Consider the following 21242-nt stretch of genomic DNA (forward strand, 5'->3'; position numbering starts at 1 on the left):
ATTTATCATGAGTTCAAACCCTTATACAATATTAATCACAATATTTTTTTTATTTTTAAAATAAAAAATCTTATCGAAAAATAGCCACTAATGTAAAGGAAATAAATATTGAAAAATTAAATCAATCTTTTTCATAAAAACCCTCACATCCTCAGCTAATACCAAAAGAGCAAAATATGAAATCAAGTGCCCTGCTTAAGAAGAAATGTTTAAATGTCAGCAGTGGGGGGGGGGTTGTTGGTTTAATGCCTGATTAATCATGTCTTTCACAACACCGAGGGCAATTAGCTCATTAGTCTCCATTTTCCACTGGAAAAGATGATGCGCTACCATTAAAATGAACTGGTTTGTAGTTTTCTTAGGTTGACCTCTCGCTGACGTCTCAAATTAGTCAGTCGGTTAAATGTGGCTTGAATGCCCGCAGATGCTGCTTGGCGAGAGGCGTGGCTTCTCCGCAGGCGTGGGTACTAGTTAGCATTTTGGCTACGTGAAGCCCTGCCCTCATAAGAAAGTCCTTCTTTACCAATTTACTGTATTTCCTCATGTTGTGATCCGGTGGCCTCTACTCTAATTGATGCCGCGCCCCAATTATTTTCCACTTGCGGCATCCAATTGAACAAATACGTGCTACACCTCAGACGTAACATGTGCAAGGTTTTCTTCCAATGTTTTAAATCAGTGGTTCTCAATTATTTGATGCCATGCCCCCGATTGGGGGGGGGGTATAAATATTTTTGCGTCCCCCGATTTTAAATATTAACAAGGAAGTGATAATATCTATTTATTTATCTGTATTGTACAGGCTGAACTTGGAGAGCAGTGAAGCATACAGGCGTATTTAGAGGTCAAAGTGCATGATGGGTACATGTTGAACGTCCTCCTTGCCCCAAGTGGGTGCCGCCCCACTATTTGGGAAGCAGTGCTTTAAATGGACATGAAGCAGAGACACAAAAAGACGGAATATTCCAGAGAGTGCTCGCATCAGCTCCTTTTAATGGCCGTATAAAAGTTTTTACTATACATTAGCCGTCAGTGCCAACGGGTCTGGCAGGCAGCTGTTTGCCCCCTCCCCGTTCATAAGAATTTTTATTTTGAGAAAAATAAATTCTAAAGCAAATATTCAGAAGAATATGTCGTCGCAAACAAGCGGCGGCACATGTGGCAGCAGGACAGAGCGGAGCCGCGAGACACCGAGATTAGCAGCAGCTTCGTTCCCTCGGAGAGGAAAAGCTGCCAAGAAAACACTCACTCACACGCTCGCGAGATGCTGGCTTTGATCAAAAGCATTTCCTGTGCATCTGCTGTCGCACGTCACATGACTTTTTTTTTTTTTTTTTTTAACAAGCTGCTTGTTTGGTGGTGAACAGATGAGATTCAGACATCTCGATTCATGTCCAGCCCGTCATCAGGTGAGCTGGTTCCGTGTTGGACAGCCTCTGTTGTTCTCATCTGAACACAACATGTTGGTTTTGTATTCTTTTTTAAATTGTTTTGTACTTTTTGTACTTTTTTGCATACAAGAGCGACTTGCCGTCTCCGTGAAGGCGTCGTCTCTGCAACTAACGCCACCGCGTGGTCGGGATTACATCGCCACAATAATTGTACTCCCCGACATCGGCCAGGTCACGTCTCGCCCGCCAAAGTCGTGAAGCTGAGATCAGAGAACTTGAAGTGGAGATACAGTAGATACAGTAGATACAGTAGAACCTGAACTTTACTGGGCCAATTGGGAAACAGGAATAGAAAATGGATGGATGGCACCCTGCTTTGGGGTGTGGTCGGGTACCCAGACTCGGGGCAACTAGTCTATGTTCTTGGCTTACTGGTGGATGTCTCAGTCTGCCGCCATGTTGGATGAATGTTAAATCGGGCATATGACGACACCTCCTTGAGTAAAGGGCAACCACACACGAATCCGTGAATGAATTCAGGAACAAATACCGTTTGAACTCCGTGGTATTGAACTTTATGTAGTTAATTTCACAGTCAGATTGACAAAGATCAGCTCGAACGGGAGATCTGTGGTGGGGGGGGGTAAATAAATCATGTCCCTCTGGCCACTGAGTCATTAGCAAAAGGCTAAGTCGGTTTTGCATTGTGTTTAATGACCACGGCTCTTGGTTGTCATGTGGTTTGCCAGTGTATGCTGGTGTGTGTGTGTGTGTGTGTGTGTGCGTCCCCTGCATGTCCATCCTCAAGCCTCAAGTGCATCTCTGTGTGTGTGTGTGTGTGTGCGTGTGTGCGCACGCTCCTGCCACATTTTTAGTGTGTTATTGTGCTAATGGTGTCGTCAGTCCAGCGCTGATTGTGAGTGCAACTAATAAGCCTCATTAAATGTAATTTGCAGCTAATGGGCAGGGAGGGGCCGCTTGAACCAATACGCCGTTTACAGGTGCTGCTGTGACGCTCACACACACACACACACGTTCATGGTCCACTTCCTTTTTTGTAAATTCCATGATATTTTGTTTAATTGATGCTAGGTGGGAGAAAAAAAACCACTGCGGTGTCACACAGCTTGAGTTTTGTGGCGCGAGCGTGTCTGTTGTGTGTCAGTGGTTGGGGATTAGTGGTCAGGCAAAAGGGGCTCGGGGGGTTGTGTGTTGGTTGGGTTTTGGTCAGGGTGTTAACAAGTCTGGTGAAGAGCCTGCAGAGACCGTATTCGTGGTTCACAACGCGTTCGTGCCAAAGCCCACACATACGCACATACAGTATGTACACACGAGGCATGGACAGCTAGTACTTCAGAAAAGTGACTTGAGGTTTGCTAGCATCATAAAATGGAGCCTTGGACAGAAGAACTACTGTATTGTGTAATATATTATTGTGCAACATTCATGACTTTGCAATTGTCAGTCACTTTTAGATTGTAGTGACCCAAAGCCTAAATAATCGTTAATTAATTTAATTAATCTTTAATGCTGTATATCAACCATCACCAAATGGCGGCTCTCAATGATGGCCCTATGCGGACCCATGACCCATTAACGTGAATGGCAAATATAATAACAACATACGTATATAGTGGATTACTTCACTTGTTATGGTTACGTGACAGCAAACGCAGTGACGTCACTCAAAACAAACCAATGAAGTAGTTTAAGTTGTCGAGCGAATGAGAACCACGGCTTCCTCAAAAGTAAGAAAAGTTGATAGACAAAAGCAAACATTTAAAAGTGAATGGCTGCAAGAATACAGTGTATTTTGATTCTTCTACAATCCAGTGCCAAACTGTTGTGTGTTGCTCAAAAGTGAACATCAACATGTGACGCAACAACCCGACAAAACACACAAAAAAGTCCCCTGTGAAATATTGTTGACAGATGGAAAAAAATTTTCCTCTTGCTGGGAATCACCAAAAATAATGACTTCTGCCTGAGCTTGTTTCGTAAGCAGAGTAGCAGAACTTGGGGGAGGGCAGAGAGCTTATCTGGCTTACAGCCATGCCCATATAAGGAAGACCGTTCCTCTGTGACATGACAAAGTGGGCAGGTTTGAGCCTTCCCTAACTTCTTTCAAATTCGCAGGCCTCATGATCTGAAACTTTGGCATGGATTAACACCAGAATACGACATTCTAACTACATTTATTGGTCAGAAAAATGGGAAACGCAAAATAGTTCCCCTTTAAATGCAATTTGTATGGCCAAATAATTGTGTCCAAATAATAGTTGCTGTACATTGTTGTACTTTGCCATGGAAATACAAACTAATGTATGAAAATCAGCAGGTGATCTAAGATTGAGCTCTGTGGGCTGCCAGGGCATTACCTACTTGAGCTGTGCGCCTTATAAACGAGTCGTTCAAAACTTACTCCTGAGGTTTTCAATACAATACTCATCTCTGGTAACTCCAGAGTAATTCCCGAACCCTGCCACCACTAAATAAAAAAATAAAAAAAAAACAGGTAACATTACTTACTGATTGAGCAACTGTTACTCGAACTGCATTTGTATAAAAGTAATAGCCTTGTGGAAAAAGCAACAGATCCGTTGCCTCATATCAACTTTCCTTTCCCCTTCCTGCCCGGCGCCGCTTGACAAATGCAAGTTTCTGTGCGTGCACTTTGATGAATGAATCGAATACCCGATTCACTTCAGTGAGTGAGTGAGTCATAAGAACTCGGGTCAGTCAAATGAATGGCGTTTCCCGTCGCAATTACAAACAAACCTTTATGATGCAGTCAACAATTTGTATTGACTCTCATTAGACTACTAGTACTAAACTAATATAAAGTAGTGTCTGTTGGGGCTTGGAACCATCCATATTTCTGCCGTGATAAAAGTCACCACACATCTTTACCGCCTTACAACGACAGCAACAAAAAAAAAGTCTGAACAATGGAGGCCTGACAAGTCAAATAAAAACAGCAAAAACATGAAGAGCAAAGAAAAGAGAAGGGAGACGGAAAACAGAAAGAACCTTCAGGCTTTTCCAGAGGCAGTCAGTCAGTTGAACGTCTCATGAAGTCCCTTGAAGGCGTGCCAAGTGTGTGCAACGCCAAACACAAAATCATTCAACGTCTGAGGGCGGAGTGAGAAGCAGAGAGTGAGAACAGCGTCGAGAAATAAAGAGCGTCTAGGGTTGCTTCTCTCCCGTTCTGAATCATCTCTAATGTGTTTTTAGCGTGAAGTAATAGTACCGCCTTTGGGAATTGTCATGAGTGTGTGTGTGTGTGTGTGTGTGTGTGTGTGTGCGTGCCCGTTCCTTCCATGGCGTGCTTCCTGCATGGACCACACAGACGCCTGGCAGAGCTCCACCACAGTCAGCACGGCTCCTTCTCGCCTCTTCACTCGCTTTTTCCCCCTCTTCCTCTTTTTTTTCCATCTCTGGTTTTATCATCTTCCCTCATTTCTTCCTAACGCCCCTCCACCGCCCCCCCGCCTCCCTCGATACCAGACCCCCGTGGTGGACGGGCGCCTGGCTGTCACCCGTACCACACTTTTTTTTCCTCTGATAGCTCTTACTCTTCTCTCCGCCGCCGGTCTCCGGAATGATTAATCGTGTCTGAGCGTTGAAGAAAAAAAAAACAACATAGCCATAAAAAGATTAATTATGGCCGCAGATTATCATTTCATAATCTGCACTTGGGGGGGCTATCACAAGAGAGGACGGATGTGCACGCACACACTGAGGACTGTCATCGTGTTAACAGATCAGGGCAGATCATAGCAGTCCTCAGACACCATGCAGATATGCCACCTAGTGGCTGTGAGCGGCGTAGGGATCATGGCACAAGTTTGGGAGTTTTGAGCAGATTGGATTGGTCTCTTTAGCTTCATCGAGGGATCGTTGGTAGGTCTTCGTGTCAACAAAAAGGTTTTTGAGCAAAATAATAGCATGCCTGTCCCAAACGCTTCTTCAGTCTTCGAGTTTCAATCTGTTATCAATTTTAATCTTGATTTAAAAAGTACAGGTTTCTCCGATCACATCAGCAAATTTCTACCAAAAAAAAGTTATTTGATCCCAAACTGATCGTCAGCAAGTTTCTAAAAGATTTAGGTCCATCCGAAAAAATATCTCTCCTGTCCAAAACCGTATTTAGTTCTTTGAGTTTGAATCAATGGCATTGGTATTAATCTAATATTAAAAAGAACATGATTAATCTCGCTTTTTATATCAGAAAGTTTCTAAATGTTTTAGATCTGTGTAAAACAAAATAATAATACAGCTCCACTGTCCCAAACCAATCACATATTCTGTTCTTTCAGTTTTAATCGATTGATGGTGTTGCGATTAATTGCGATTAACAACAATTTCCCTTTCAGTTTCTCCAATCATATCGGCAAGCTTCAAAAGTGTTAGGTCTATTTAAAAAAAAAAAAAAAAAAAAACTTGACTCACCTATCCCAAACTGGTTTTTGTTCTTTTATTTTTAATCTGTCGATCAATGCCATCACTGTTAATCATGATTAAAAATAACACTAAAACATACAGCAAGTTTTCTAAAGGTTTTAGGGCTCTACAGCATAATACTAGCTCTCTTATCCCAAATGACTTGCACATTTTGGACAGAGTTTGAATCCTGTTGAATGATGCTGCCGCGATTAATAGCGATTAAAAAAACAGGATGATTTGTTCTGTATACTGTTCAAGTATAGAACATTTAGGATTGTTGCGCTTCATCAACTGCGCTACAAACTGCTGTCCCCCAGTTAAACCATTTTTCTGCTTGAAAAAGAAGGATTTCACACTTATAAATCACCATAAAGCCACCATAAGTGCTAACATTAGCCTAGCTTAGCATAAATCACAGTGTGGCAAAAACCTTCTCGAGTCACCCGGGATAGAATGTCATTTCTGGACTTCAGACAAAGCCGGCCTTGTTTCAAGTCTCGAGGCTAAGCTAAGATAAGCTAAGCTAAGCTAAGATAGCTTTGGCGTCACTCACATACGCCTTAAAGCAGCTCCCTGAATGACACCGTAACTGTCACTGTAAATCTCGACACAAATCATTCCCTTGTCTATGAAACGAGGGGGGGGGGGGGGGGTAGGATCTCCCTGCAGCAGTAACAAATGAGCGTACAAAGATCCTTGTGCTCGCATCCAATCTGAAGGAGCCATTAATTACACAGGATTTCATCCCGTTTGCCGACTTTTTCTTCTTTTAGCAGAATTGCTGTCGCGACGCAAATCTGAGCTCGTGTCTCTCGGAAGGCTGCGGTGATCGTCTGCTTGGATCCGTGATCAGAGATCTGTTGCCGTTATCCCCGCTAATCTTCACACACATGTGCACACGAGCGTGTGTGTACACAAGCGTGTGTGTGTGTGTGTGTGTGTGTGCAGGCGGCCATCATGGAGCCCCGCACATCTGGGGCGAATTTGTCCGTGCTTCCGGCCGCCGGCCGGGGCAGAGAAGTGGCAGACTCTATCGCAAATCTGCGCCGCTTTTCAACAGGGGATGATGGGAATCTCAGGGACTTTCCCTACAACGGGTGAAATCATCCGACTTTCCCGCTTCTTTAAATACCTCGGGTCATTCCCGTGCCCGGCCTGGGTTCCGGTAAAACAGCTGAGACATCCAGAGTTTGGCAGCTGTTGTCTGAAAGGTATAATTAAGCCACGGAGAAAAAGCACGCTTACCGTAAGGCCATGAAGACAATGTCATTGTGGCGTGGGCTGTTGTTTTAACCGAGCAGGATTTGATGCCGTTGCACGGCAACAGTATTTGTTGTCAAAATTGCCGAGTTTTTCCTCAGAATGTATGACTTTTCAGAGAGTATCACATGCTGTAAAATGACAGCAGAGACAAAAGAGAGCTCTTTATTATAAGACCCATTCTGAGCCTTTTTCTGTAGAACATTTTGCGTCAGACTCCAGAAGATGGAGGCCCCGCAGCAACAGCGTGGGGGACATGTGATGGGACTACTTGGAGCCACGGTCTTGTAGCAGCAGCAGTAGATCAGGGACCGGATCGAGTTATGCAAGTGTAAACCGACTTGTTCAGTTCGAGAATCGAGAGCGCAAGCCGTCAAGCTAAAAGCCCGGACTGTTAACTCAATGTCCAGTCCATGTGACGTTTACTGACCTACACTCTGTATTGCTCTCTGGTTCTCCCATATCTTACTTATTGTGTGGAAATATGGGCTAATAACTATAAAAGCGGGCGGCACGGCGGTCTAGTGGTTAGCGCGTAGACCTCACAGCTAGGAGACCAGGGTTCAATTCCACCCTCGGCCATCTCTGTGTGGAGTTTGCATGTTCTCCCCGTGCATGCGTGGGTTTTCTCCGGGTACTCCGGTTTCCTCCCACATTCCAAAAACATGCTAGGTTAATTGGCCACTCCAAATTGTCCATAGGTATGAATGTGAGTGTGAATGGTTGTTTGTCTATATGTGCCCTGTGATTGGCTGGCCACCAGTCCAGGGTGTACCCCGCCTCTCGCCCAAAGACAGCTGGGATAGGCTCCAGCACCCCCTGTGACCCTCGTGAGGATAAGCGGTAGAAAATGAATGAATGAATGAATGAACTATAAAAGCAATCTTCACTCGCTAAATGTACTGCAAAAAAGGTCAGTAAGGATAATTCATAATGCCGCCTACAGAGAACATACTAACTCCTTATTTCTAAAATGACAAATACTTCAACTTGCTGATATAGTTCATCTTCAAACAGCTAAAATAATACATAAGGCTAAAAATAACCAATTAGCTAAAAATGTCATCCAATACTTCTCTACAAGAGAGGAGAAATATGACTATTACTATTATATATTACTATATAATAGGTGTACCATATTACTATGGTACACATAATGTCGTTGTATGGTCATATCACCTCGTATTTCCGTACGAGGTACATTATTTAAAAAAAAAAACTTAAACTGTATTATGGAAAGCAGGAAGTGAACAAATGTAACAGTTACTGATTGTAAAAGTACCAGATGGAGGGGTAGGATTTAATAAGCTTTGCTTCTTCCTACTCCTTTTGGACATGTGGAACTGATTGATTGTAAAAGTAAACTGTATTATGGAAAGCAGGAAGTGAACAAATGTAACAGTTACTGATTGTAAAAGTACCAGATGGAGGGGTAGGATTTAATAAGCTTTGCTTCTTCCTACTCCTTTTGGACATGTGGAACTGTGAACTGATTATGGGATGCATTCAATTGTAATCTGATGCATGTTGAAATGAAATTAAACCATTACCATTACACTTGCTCAGCCTGACAAGCCAGTGTGCTAAAGTTGTCTTGTCGCATCGGATGTGGCCTACTTCCCGGACCGGATAACTGGTTAAACCTTCTTCTTCCATAAATCTTTGAAAAAGGTGTCAACTTGACGTGCCGGCATCCAAACCTGCTGGCCAACTTAGCAGAGATAAACAAAGCTTCGGGTTGAAAGATCCTACCCAGGATTCGGTCCTTCATCCAGTCCGTCTGCTGCAGAGCAAAAACTGGTTTTCCATGAGGCAAAATTCCCTCCAAATCACCTTGACGCTATTGAGTTTTTCTAAAACATCCGTGGACGCCAGTACGTTTTTCCCAGCATCTAACACGGAGCAGGTTGGGTCAGATTCTGAAGCAGCAGCCTGATTGTTTGTGGGCCAGCTGGAGGTCTGCCAAGCACAGCGGGAGTTTGATATTTACTCCGCTCCGCACTTGAGTAGACACCAAACCATGTCATCGGTTTCATTGTCCCACTTTTACTGAGCTGGCGTCCGCAGGAAACACGCTGAATTAAGACCAAATGATTTCATTCTAATTTGCTGCTCGGCTTGTCTTTTGGACAGGACCCGTCTCACCGAGAGAATGGCGAGCATAAGGAATGCAGGAAGAGAGCGGGACTAATATTTTTGGCATGGGTTGAAGGATCCTGTAGGGATAATGGTGGCGTGGCGTGGCGTGGCGTGGCGTGAGAAACTGTGTTTACCTGATGACAGGAGGAGCCTCGGGTGGAAAAGTAGGGCATAAAACTTCCTCTCCTTGTTTTATCTTTCCTAGTGGGATGAAAAATGTCCTGGCATCGCTTTCGTAAAACGACCTCCTTCCACCTCCATTCTGAAAGTAGTTTTCCCTTTGGGAATAATGGAAATAAAAGAAGTCACTTCCAGGCGATCCGTTGGATTCTGACGTCACGATGTAGCCTTTAGCTGGGTGCCCGCAAATCGTAAATAGGCGTGATCCGTGGTCCAGAACTACATCTGGAGCGTCAAAAGAAGTTAGCGATCAAAGTGTCAATGCTAACTTGTTAGCAATGTTAACAATGATCAACTCCGTTTGTCCTCAGGGCATCGCCAGAAGCTGGAGGACCCGCCAAAGTCGGGCCTCTTCTCAGACCGCCTGAGTGAACTGGAGAGGATGAGGGTGAGGGTGACGGTGCCCGCCCAGGCCCCGCGGCCCGCACTCAACACAGCGGCCAACACCTTCAACCCGCAGGGACAGACGCAGATAACCGGTGAGCCCGCCTGACCCTCCGTCACCATGGCGACAGGTCTTTAGTGCTTGATTTTACTGGTTCAGGTTTGTAGTCGCATGTTGCTTTAGTGAAGCGTTCAGGTCTCGTCCAGATCGTCGTCCAACAAAAGGAAGATAAACATTAGCCATGTCATCTTGCATAACACACCAAGCGACTCCGAAACCGCCAGCGGCCATCATTTCATGTAACTTTAAACTTCTTTATCTTTCTCTGCTTCCTCCCTTCCCCTTGGTTCATCCTCCCTCCCCAATCAGACCCGCGTCAGTCCCAGTCCTCTCCTCCTTGGTCTTATGAACAGACGTACCCGTCCTACCTGAGTCCTATGGCGTCCCCCTCAGTCCACTCCACCACCCCCCTCTCCTCCAGCCGAGGCACGGGCCTGCCCGCCATCAGCGACGTGCCTAGACGCTTGCCAGGTAGACATCCACCTCATTGCCACCGTACTGTGTAGTCACCCATGTGATCTCCGAATTAATCATTAACTCATTTCATCTACACATTATTGCTAATAACTCATTTAATCACAACATTAATCGCTGATAACTCATTTAATCACAACATTAATCGCTGATAACTTATTTAATCTCCACATTAATTGCTGATAACTCATTTAATCTCCACATTAATTGCTGATAACTGAATTTCCACATTAATCACTAATAACTAATTTAATCTCCACATTAATCGCTGATAACTGAATCTCCACATGAATCACTAATAACTAATTTAATCTCCACATTAATCGCTGATAACTCAATCTCCACAGTAATAACTAATTTAATCTCCACACTAGTTTCCAACAACTGATTTAATAGCCATATTAGTCACTAATAACTCATTTAATCTCCACAGTAATCTCTAGTAACTCATTTAATCTCCACACTAGTTCCTAACAACTGATTTAATGGCCATATTAATCACTAATAACTCATTTAATCTCCACATTAATCACCAATAACTCATATAATCTCCACACTAGTTTGTGATAACTAATTTAATAGCCACAATAGATACTAAAAACTAATTTATTCTCCACATTCATCACTAATAACTCATTTAATAACTCATTTAATCTCCACACTAGTTTGTGATAACTAATTTAATAGCCACATTAGTCACTAAAAACTAATTTATTCTCCACATTCATCACTCATAACTCATTTAATAACTCATTTAATCTCCACACTAGTTTGTGATAAGTAATTTAATCGCCACATTAGCCACTAAAAAATAATTTGCTCCCCACATTAATCTCTAATAACTCATTTAATCTCCACACTAGTTTGTGATAACTAATTTAATCGCCACATTAGTCACTAATAACTCATTTTAGCTCCATCGCTAATAACTCATTTCATCTCCATATTAATCATGAATAAGTCAACATCCAAGTTAGTCACCAATACCTCGTATGACCTCCAAGGTCATGCTAGCATCACACCAGACCAAATAAGCCTCATGACAAGAAAAGCAAAGATGGCGACCCTTTCACTGCTCTTGTTGTCTCTCGTGGTAGCTTATTGGATGTCGGGATTCTCTTTTCTTTTGTTTGTGGCAGCGAGCCTTTGATCTCAGAAGGATTGTGGGTAATAATAGGCTCGGAACTCGGGACTTGGGACTGACAAATAAAGCGTCTTTATGGGCAAAATGCCACTCTGTCAAGGTATTGGGACTAATTACATCAGCCAGCCTCTTTGGTGTAGCAGCGGCATCTGGGTTTCAATTTGTTGAAACCCAGATGCAGACCATCACCCCCAACCCCCCCCCCTTCACCCCCCACCTTCTCTCCCAATTAAAAAGAAGCGCCACTTTAAGACCAGTTCTATGTTCTACATGGTTCTCCACCTGATTGACCACGTAGTACCTGTTTCTTTCTTCCTCCTGTGCATGTGTGTGTGTGCATGTGTGTGCGTGCATGTGTGTGCGTGCATGTGTGTGCGTGCATGTGTGTGCGTGCACGACGATGCCAACATGAGCTTAGCTTGGATTTCCCCTTCTGCATCCTCATCACGTGCACGCCGTTCTTTCTCGTCATTGCGAGGGAATGCACGCGTTCATATCTCCCGTGTGACGTAACGCAGGATCTCTCACTTCTCTGCGGATCATGTTGACACCTCAGTAACACAATACGGCTACACAAGAACCCCCCCCCCACACACACCCCTACCCTGCAGAAGCTGATACGGACGTTTAGGTGCTAAATGCCCCACCCCGACACACACACACACACACACACACACACAGTCCAGCTTATGTGTCACAAGTTCAACTAGTCGAGTCTCATTTCGGAAATGTTTTGTCAAAAAACTCTTCTTCAAAACGATAAATCCGCTTCTGGCGAATCATCACAAACGCCACTCGGCACTCGAACCGGGCTGTTAAAAAGGCGTAGCCCAACACCTACTACTTCTACGGGAATCAGACCGTGGTGGGAAGAAGATGTTTAGAAGGTCTTAATTGGCAGCATATGCTATCTGACGCTAGCTACGCGTGCACATTAACGCTGATCCACCCCCCTTCCCCGCCGCCCCCCGCCCCGGTCCCCGCTAGTCTGTCCCCAGCAGACATGGCGACATGGAAGACGCCTTGTGATTTACGATAAGCAAGCCATAACAGGACTCCGCCACTAAGGGGAGACAAAAGTGGGAGTGGGAGTGGGGACCTCCCATTCGCTATAAACTCCGCACCCAGCGCCGCACGCAACCGCAGCCAGTTAGCGGTTTTTGGGGGGGGTATTTCTTAATAGGGGGCAGCAAAGTGAGGGTGAGACACACACACACACACACACACACACACACACACACACTGGAGCCGACGGGAGGCGAGCGGAGGAGCCACATCAGAGCTCAGACCCGCCTCATTATGGATCTCATGGAAACTGTTTGGGCACAAAGTGTTCCCACATGTGCGGCTCCTGATTCATTCACACACACACACACACACACATGTAAGAACAGCGACACACACACACACACACACACACACACACATAAATCCGTGTGATGCTTTGTCAGCAAGATGATGAATAAAACAATAAAAAAAGTGGAAAACACAATACGATCTGATACCATTTTCCCACAGGAATTGTCTGTTCCAGGGTCAAATGCAAAAGAGGATATGCTTAAGAAGTTAACCAATAAGATTTGCTAGTTTTTGCTAACAAGTGAGGACTCCGATGGTGACTTTTAGCGCTTTAAATGAGAGTCCTCCATCTTCTTCCCCCCAAAAATGTTAAAAAAATGTCCGTCTCAGGGTTTGTTTATTTTGTCAAAATGGCCGCATCACCGAAGCTAATGTTTTCTCATTTTCGTCTTCCAGGATCGTCGGACCTGAGCCCCTTCCCGGGTCAGTTTGAGCGTCAGTTCCCGGGCCTGTCGTCCCTCACGGAGAGCCGCTTCAGTAGCCCCCGCATGCACTACCCGGCCACCTTCACCTACACGCCCCCCGTCACCTCGGCCATGTCGCTGGGCGGCACCCACTACCACACGTACCTGCCCCCGCCGTACCCGGGCTCCACCCAGAGCCAAAGCGGACCCTTCCAGACCAGCAGCACCCCCTACCTGTACTACGGCGCCTCGTCCGGGTCCTACCAGATCTCCATGGTCCCCGGCGGGGACCGTTCGCCGTCCCGCATGGTGCCGCCGTGCACCAGCGCCTCCACGGGCACCTCGCTGGTCAACCCAAACCTGCCGGGCCAGACGGAGGGCGGAGTGGACGGGGACGGGAGTCACAGTAACTCCCCCACCATCCTCAACACGGGGGGGCGGGGCATGGACGAGGCGGTGTGGCGGCCCTACTGAAGCAGCACCAGACTGAAAGGGGATTTTTTTTTTATGTTTTATTAACAAGCTCGTCAGTGACGAAGTCTGGACTTGTGCGAACTCGTCTTCCTGGAATGTTGGGAATCGGAGCGGCAAGCAGCAGCTAATTCCCACGCCGACGCCGCAGCAAGGGAAGCCTTTTCTTTCGTATCCTGTCGCTTTCTGCATCGGCCATCTTTGTTTTTTTGTCGGGGACAGATGCACTGACAGGACGGTTATTTAAAAGGTGTACGTTGCTTCCTGTTAACTTATGAAGCCATAACTTATCTATTCTATTTTTTGAAAACATTGCTGCATCTTTGCGACTAAGTTAAAAAGTGACATAATTTAAGACTTTCCTTCCTGCCGCCCAAAGATCCGAGCATCCGCCCGGAAGCCAACCTCACATATTTATTCAGCAATAAGTCCTCTCAGTTAAACGTGCACATGCTGGACGCTACGTCCACCGGCGGGTCACGCAAGCGGCAAAGTTGCCATGACTTTGGACCCCCCTTCCCCCAACACCCCCGACCCCCCTCGGATCTTCTGGATTCGCTTCCGTAAAAGAGACGACTTTGTGAAAGTTTGTCAGAGTGTTTGACGCTCGCCTCTTCTTGTCCTTTTTCATCTTCGTAGTTAAGATTTATCAAAGCACTTATTGGTCATCCTCCATGAAAGACGTCACATGACCTCATCCTCTCGCCTGATTGGCTCATAACTGGCAACACAACCGTAGAGTTTGGGACATTTCATATTCCAGATATTCTTATTCAAAATGAATTTAGTAGGATTTTGTACAAAAATGAGTGCAATTTCTTTTTAAAAAAAAGAATTTTCCATTTTTTTTAGCGGACTTGGACGTCTCTTTTTACCATCTGTGTCATCCTCTGTTACGTCGCTGCTAGAACATTTCATATTCGGAAAACTGAATTCAGTAGGATTTTGTACAAAAAGTTATGTGCAATTTGTAAAAATAAAAAAAAGTCTTTGTCATATCCTCTATGACGTCGCTTCCAGCACATTTTATACAAAAATGGTGGAATTTCTATTAAAAACATTGAAGTGATGCCAATTTGCTTCCATCTTAACGTTCTCCGACGACGCTACTTTCCGAACTCTGACAGCGAATCGCTTAGAAGGATTTTGGATGAAAATTCATTCACAATTTTCAGGTGACAAAAAGGTTCATTTTTACTATTTTTTTACTAAGGATGTTCCCATCAGGGTTTTATGCTGCCGATACCGATGATCCATGAGTGAAATCGGCCGATATCGATATCAATGCTGGCGATTTTAGGGCTACTCATTTTTGTTACATTTGTCGTATCTTGCAATACATTCAGTATTCCAAAAAAATCAGAATTTAGTAGGATTTTCCACAGAAAATTGTGCAATTTATTTCTTTTTCACTATTTGTCTCATCCGGCATTCCATATTTACCCATTTTAGTAATATTTCTAATCTAATTAGCATAATTAGTATGCGTCCAAGAGGTTGCTTCACTTTTACTATTTAGAACTTCCACTTCGGGCGGCACGGTGAACGAGTGGTTAGCGCGCAGACCTCGCAGCTAGGAGACCAGGGTTCAATTCCACCCTCGTTTTTCTCCGTTTTCTCCGGGTACTCCGGTTTCCTCCCATCCTCCCACATTCCAAAAACATGCTAGGTTAATTGGCCACTCCAAATTGTCCATAGGTATGAATGTGAGTGTGAATGGTTGTTTGTCTATATGTGCCCTGTGATTGGCTGGCCACCAATCCAGGGTGTACCCCGCCTCTCGCCCGAAGAGACCTGGGATAGGCTCCAGCACCCCCCGCGACCCTCTCGAGGAAAAGGAAAATGAATGAATGAACTTCCACTTCTTTTGACACATTTTTAAAATTAGCATAAAACACTTTTTGGAAGGTACAGTCAAATTATTTTTGTAGTCCCCAGTTATCATATAATTCTGTTTTTGTCTCAAATCTTTGCCAATTATTATTTTTTTATTGTATTGCACCCTTTGCCCCGTGCTTGGAAATGGCATGCCCACCAAAGCACCCTAAATGTTGCTGACTCGCTGTTTTTTTTATCGAGTACAGCTGCTGAATAACCCACCACGGGGCCAAACGAGGTCCCATGTACCAATGTTTGGTACCAAGCACATTACATCATTTTTTGTATGATTTCCTACTAAGTTCATAGACAAATCATTAAAAAATAAAAAATCTTCCCTTGGGGCCCTCAGACGGAGAATATTTTGCACTAAAGCGCCAGGAACAAACTTTTTGAGTTTTTTTCAAGTTGCCGCAAAAGAAATAAAAGACTTGATGAAGCACTTATATAAACACACACAGAGAGCTAGCTAGCTAGCACACGGCTAACATCAGATGTTTTCATCAAATGCGATCACAAGCGGTGATTTCACCGAGTTATTTTCGTCTTAAGCTTTGCACGAAGCCGTCCCCGCATGGAAGCTGAGATTCCGTCCACAAGCGACATTCCCTTCCCTGCAGCCTAAACGTTTTTGTCTTGTAACTCAAGAAAGCAAATAAAAAGCTTTCAGATCGTTTGGAACGATTGTTTTTTTTTCCCGATAACTACCAACATCTGTGGGAATTTCCAAATGTTTTCCAAAGCTTTTTTGTTGTTGCCGTCCTTTGTGTTGCGTATCAAGACATTTTATGGCTTGGAATCTTGGACGTTTGTTGTCATGGAGGCCCCGCCCACCAACCAAAAAAGGTCATATGTTGTTCCTTTCCTCTTCTTAAAGGGACAGTGACACCAGTGAGTGGAATTGGCTTTGTGATGATTGTACAGTTTCTTTCCTTTCCAGAATAAATCCAGACTTTTACGACGTCCTGGTCTCTGACGTGTCCTCGGACCACCTCGGTGGTCCAAAGGTTGTCGTCGCCGCTTCTCTCCGTGTTTTGCTCACAAGGAGGAATAACGAGCGATGTCACCTCCGGCCTGCCGCTCTGTCTGCACCCACGTTGTGTTTGGATCGGGTCGGTGGCGACAGGCTGGAGGGTGGAGTGGGGGGGGGGGGGGGTGGGAAGGGGTGGTCCGCCGTCTTAACTGTCATTCCGAGCTGTGCTGAGAAACCAGAGAGACACGGACATGCAGGGAAGCTGTTTTACATTATTCCCAGACATAATAGAGCCCATCGAAGTGAGTGGAGCAGAGCGGGGTAAGGGGGGGCGGGGGCGGCGGTGGGGGGAGAGGAGGTGTTTTCAACATTCTTGGGATTTCCCTGAATTTAAATTGTATGGAAAACAAAGGAAGGAAAAAAATAAGCTCCTCCTGGTTTTACCTTTTTCCACCCCCCCATTCCCAGTCTTTGGTAACAAACTTAAAGAAGACATTTACAGGGGGGGGGGGGGCGGTCTCAACTGGGCTTAGTCAATAGTCATTCAGTCGTGACCCATTTTATACTTATTACTTATATACTTTACTATATTATTATTAAATAATTATATTTATTATTATATTAATTTATTATTATATTTATTATTGTTTATATTATTTTTATATATTATATTACATATTTTTTTAATTTATACTATTAATTTTAAAGTCAAACCAAGCAATATTTTACTTCAATAGTCCAATAGTTATTCCGTCGTGACCCACTTTATACTTTTATTTATTTTTATTATTTTTTTTAATAATTATATTTATTATTTATATTATTTTTTATATTATATGCATTATGTTATATATATTTTTATTTATACTATTAATGTTAAAGTCAAACCAAACAAATATTTTACTTCAATAGTCCAATAGTCATTCAGTCGTGACCCACTTTATACTTTTATTTTTTATTTTTATTTTTTTTAATAGTTATATTTTTTATTTATATTATTTTTTATATTAGATTTATTATATTATATATTTTTAATTTATACTATTAATTTTAAAGTCAAACCAAGGGAATATTATAATTGAATAGTCCAATCGTCATTCAGTCATGACCCACTTTATACTTTTATTTATTTTTATTTTTATTTTTAAATAATTATATCTATTATTATTTATATTATATTTTATATTATATTTACTATATTATACATTATATATATATTTTATACTATTAATTCAAACCAAGCAAATATTTTACTTGAATACACCTAATTAGATGTGGCTACATGGTTAGCATGTTGGCCACAAGGTCAAAATCTGGGTTTGAACCCCTGCTTGGGGGGCATCTGTGGGGGGCTTTCAGTGGGTGCCCCGGGGACGCCACGATCCAAAATATGCATAGTCATCCACAGCGAATTACGAGTCCCCCACGGTTTTGACTGACTTACCAGACTTGGAGGTAATTTGGGGGCATCAAAGTAGTTCGGGGGGGGTACTCCGGATCTTGTTAATATTGAAGATATTCCATGAATATTTCTAATATTTATATGAATATCTGTGTACATGCATGCCAACTTACCTGGTATGTTTACTCTGGCGCCAAACAAGTTCCCATGCCGATTTGTCCATCCATTTGTTTTCTATGCGGGGGGGGGGGGTCCATAGGGCGTGCTGAAGCCTACCCCAGCTTACTTTGGGCGAGAGGCAGGGTACACTCGGGACTGGCGCCTCTTAGAGGATGGATGGAGAAAACCAAAGATGAATAATTAATGTCCAAAGTGTCTTGTCAACATAACTCCATGCATGAACGCAGGGTGGGCGTGGCCAAGGTGCCCAGCTGCCCTCATAAGACCCACCCCCAGTCATGCTGATTTGCTTCTTTCAAGTCCATCAACAAGTGTGTACTCTGGCGCACTCCAGTGGCCGCTAGTGGCGAGTGGGGACATGTGGGAGGTGGGTGTCGGGGGGCGGGGGTTTGGGGATTGGGGGTGCGCCCACCCAGGCAGACGCAAAGCAAAGGCAGCCTAGCTTGTTGCTTATTAAGTTAGCGCCGCTCTGAGTTCCACCAACACTTTTTTTTTTGCTTCATCCAGCTAAATCAATGCCAGACCCCCACCCATCCTGCCCGCCCCCACCTTCGCCCCCGCCCCTTTTCATAAATATCTTTTTTGGAAAGAAATGATGAGCTGGCAAGGGAGACCAGGATTTTGCAGTCACACCGGGTCAGCGCTTGAGCTACAACATTCAGGACCCTCTCCCCACCTTGGAAGACTTTTTTAGGGGGGGGGGGGTGGCAAGTTTATTTATGGCCTAAATAGTGCCAGATAAATGTACTGTAAATGTCAAAAGAAGAACCGTGTCAGAATGACAAATGTCAGTACCATGGAGAGCAACAACACACAAACAAAGACAAGCTTTGTCCCCGGGACCAAGCCGCCCCCCGCCCCCGCACCCCCCTCCCATCCTGTTTCAAATTATTCTTCATCCTCTCTGTCAGAAACATGGCAGCCAAGGCCAGGGTACGCGACATGAAGATACGCTCGCTCGCTGCCAAGACTTCATGCAAAGCAGACCTCAAGTCGGCCGTCGCCAGGACCCCCGCCATCCCACCCATCCCACCCCCCATGTCTTTAAGCATAAACGCCTGACCCCGCCCCCTTTTCTTCTAACTTGGTGATTCATTGGAGCAAATTTGTGCTGCTAATTGCTTTCTGTCACGTGTTTATTTTTGACCACTCCTGTCATATAGAGGATCTTTGACTGGCTTGGAAAGGTCCACCTTAGTAGTTGGGGGGGGGGGGTCACCGCCATCAAGTCTGGATCGTCTTGGTCTCCAAGGAGCGTCAGCCCTGTCGGAGGCTCCTGTTTTTACCGTTTGTGTGTGGAAAAAAAATATTCCTTGACGCCGAGGAATGATTTACAGACCAGAATGATGAAAATGTTTCTGCGTGAGGTCTGAGGGGGTTCTTGTGGTTCTTGCAGGTATCATACCTGACTTCATCACGGTCACACATCATCATCATCATCCTTCACACGCTTCAGCAGACCCGAAAGAAACTCCTGGCAGGAAGGAAGTCACTCAGAAATAAGTTTCTTATCTTCATAAGAGAAGAAGTTCATCACACGTCCTGACCACCAGACCACCTGAGACCACCTGAGACCACAAGCTGCTGGACAACCTGCCAAAAACTCCTTCTGGCAAGCTCATCAGGTCTGAAACCGCAGGCGTACGCCAGGCAGATCAATAATGATCCTAATAATAATCCTTGTCAAGATTCACCACAACATCAAGGGCCCACCGGGACCGCAACCTGGACCACAACCTGGACCTGCTCCTTTCCTGGTCTGTGAAACCCAATCCCGGCTTCCTTTGACGTCCTGCCGCTCATCTGCGTCTGATTGGATGCTTGGGCTTCCTTTCCTGCATCACGACCACAAATGATGACACAATTTCTCCAACCTTTCAACTTTAAGTCTGGCCTGGGATTAAAAACGTTAGACTCGGGATTAGCAAATGTTAGCTTCATCTACTTGGTTAGCAACTGAGGAAAATTCTAGCGAAAGGGGGGCAGTTCAATCCTTCTTTGGATTGTGTGGGAGGTTTCTACACCCCCCAGCAGAAAAAAAAGCATTTGAAAAACTTAGAACAAAAACCACAAGCTTAGCATTTTTGTTAAAAATTAACGTTAATTAACACAAGTGGAAATATTTGCCTTCTTTGGGTTCTGCCAGGACCTCCGATGATGATGGGGGAGGTTCCTACACCCTCCTGCAGCTGAAATAAGCTTTTGAAATCATTTGAAAAAAGAAACAAAAAAATCATAAGGGTAACCCTTACATTTTTCACAAAGAGGAGTTAGTTGGTACGTTGGTTTTTTCAACTCGCTTCTACTGAACTTTTCTGGTCAAAAAAACAAGGGAAACCTCACACACACTCAACAGGGGCCCCAGAAGCATCCAAAAATGGCATAAAATGCCAGAGTTTGAGGGCGGTGATTTTTGACAAAAACCGTAAGGGGTTAGTATGTCGTTTTTTTTGTTTTTTTCCAACTTGCTTCTAATGCACTTTTCTGGTCAAAAAAACAGGAGAAACCTCACACACACTCAACAGAGGTCCCAGAAGCATCCAAAAAGCGCATAAAATTTGAGGGAAGTGATTTTTCACAAAAGAAACCTACAACGGTAGAAATAAGCACTTCAAAAAAAATGTGAAAAAAAAAAAATGTTTTTTTGTCAAAAATCCACACATGGAAAAAGTGACAATTTTAGCCTTCCTTTTGTTCTGCTAGGACCTCTGATGATCGTGTGGGGGGTTTCTACATTCTCCTGCAGCAGAAAAGTGCATTTGAAAAAATTTGGGGAAAAAACAAAAAACATAACCATTTTTGTCAAAAATCAACAGATGGAAAAGGTCATAATTTAATAATGACAATAATAATAACAAATAAGACAAACACGTTATGACCACAGTTTGACCCTGGAACAGATTATTTCTAAATAATTTATTCATTCATTCATTTTCTACCGCTTATTCTCACGAGGGTCGCGGGGGTGCTGGAGCCTATCCCAGCTGTTTTTGGGCAAAAGGCGAGGTACACCCTGGACTGGTGGCCAGCCAATCACAGGGCACATATAGACAAACAACCATTCACACTCACATTCATACCTATGGACAATTTGGA

At 44.1% G+C, this 21242-nt stretch overlaps 1 protein-coding gene across 2 annotated transcripts in view; it reads left to right on the top strand.

Annotated features, from left to right (window-relative positions):
* Nucleotides 1-15227, top strand: part of LOC131120346 (runt-related transcription factor 2-like) — a 119319-nt gene extending 104092 nt beyond the window's left edge. Inside the window, exons 8-10 of one of the 2 annotated variants that reach the window (XM_078794573.1) lie at nucleotides 9728-9895; nucleotides 10171-10332; nucleotides 13235-15227. In XM_078794573.1, the coding sequence (XP_078650699.1) occupies nucleotides 9728-9895; nucleotides 10171-10332; nucleotides 13235-13716 (812 nt within the window). In that variant the 3' untranslated portion in view covers nucleotides 13717-15227. The remainder of the gene's footprint in view (nucleotides 1-9727; nucleotides 9896-10170; nucleotides 10333-13234) is intronic. The other variant, XM_058065226.2, reaches the window with a different exon arrangement.
* Nucleotides 15228-21242: the final 6015 nt, after the last annotated feature.

This window comes from Doryrhamphus excisus, linkage group LG11, assembly GCF_037039965.1.
Source record: "Doryrhamphus excisus strain RoL-2023G ecotype Guam linkage group LG11, RoL_Dexc_Guam_v1.1, whole genome shotgun sequence".
In the NCBI taxonomy this organism is placed as follows: Eukaryota; Metazoa; Chordata; class Actinopteri; order Syngnathiformes; family Syngnathidae; genus Doryrhamphus; species Doryrhamphus excisus.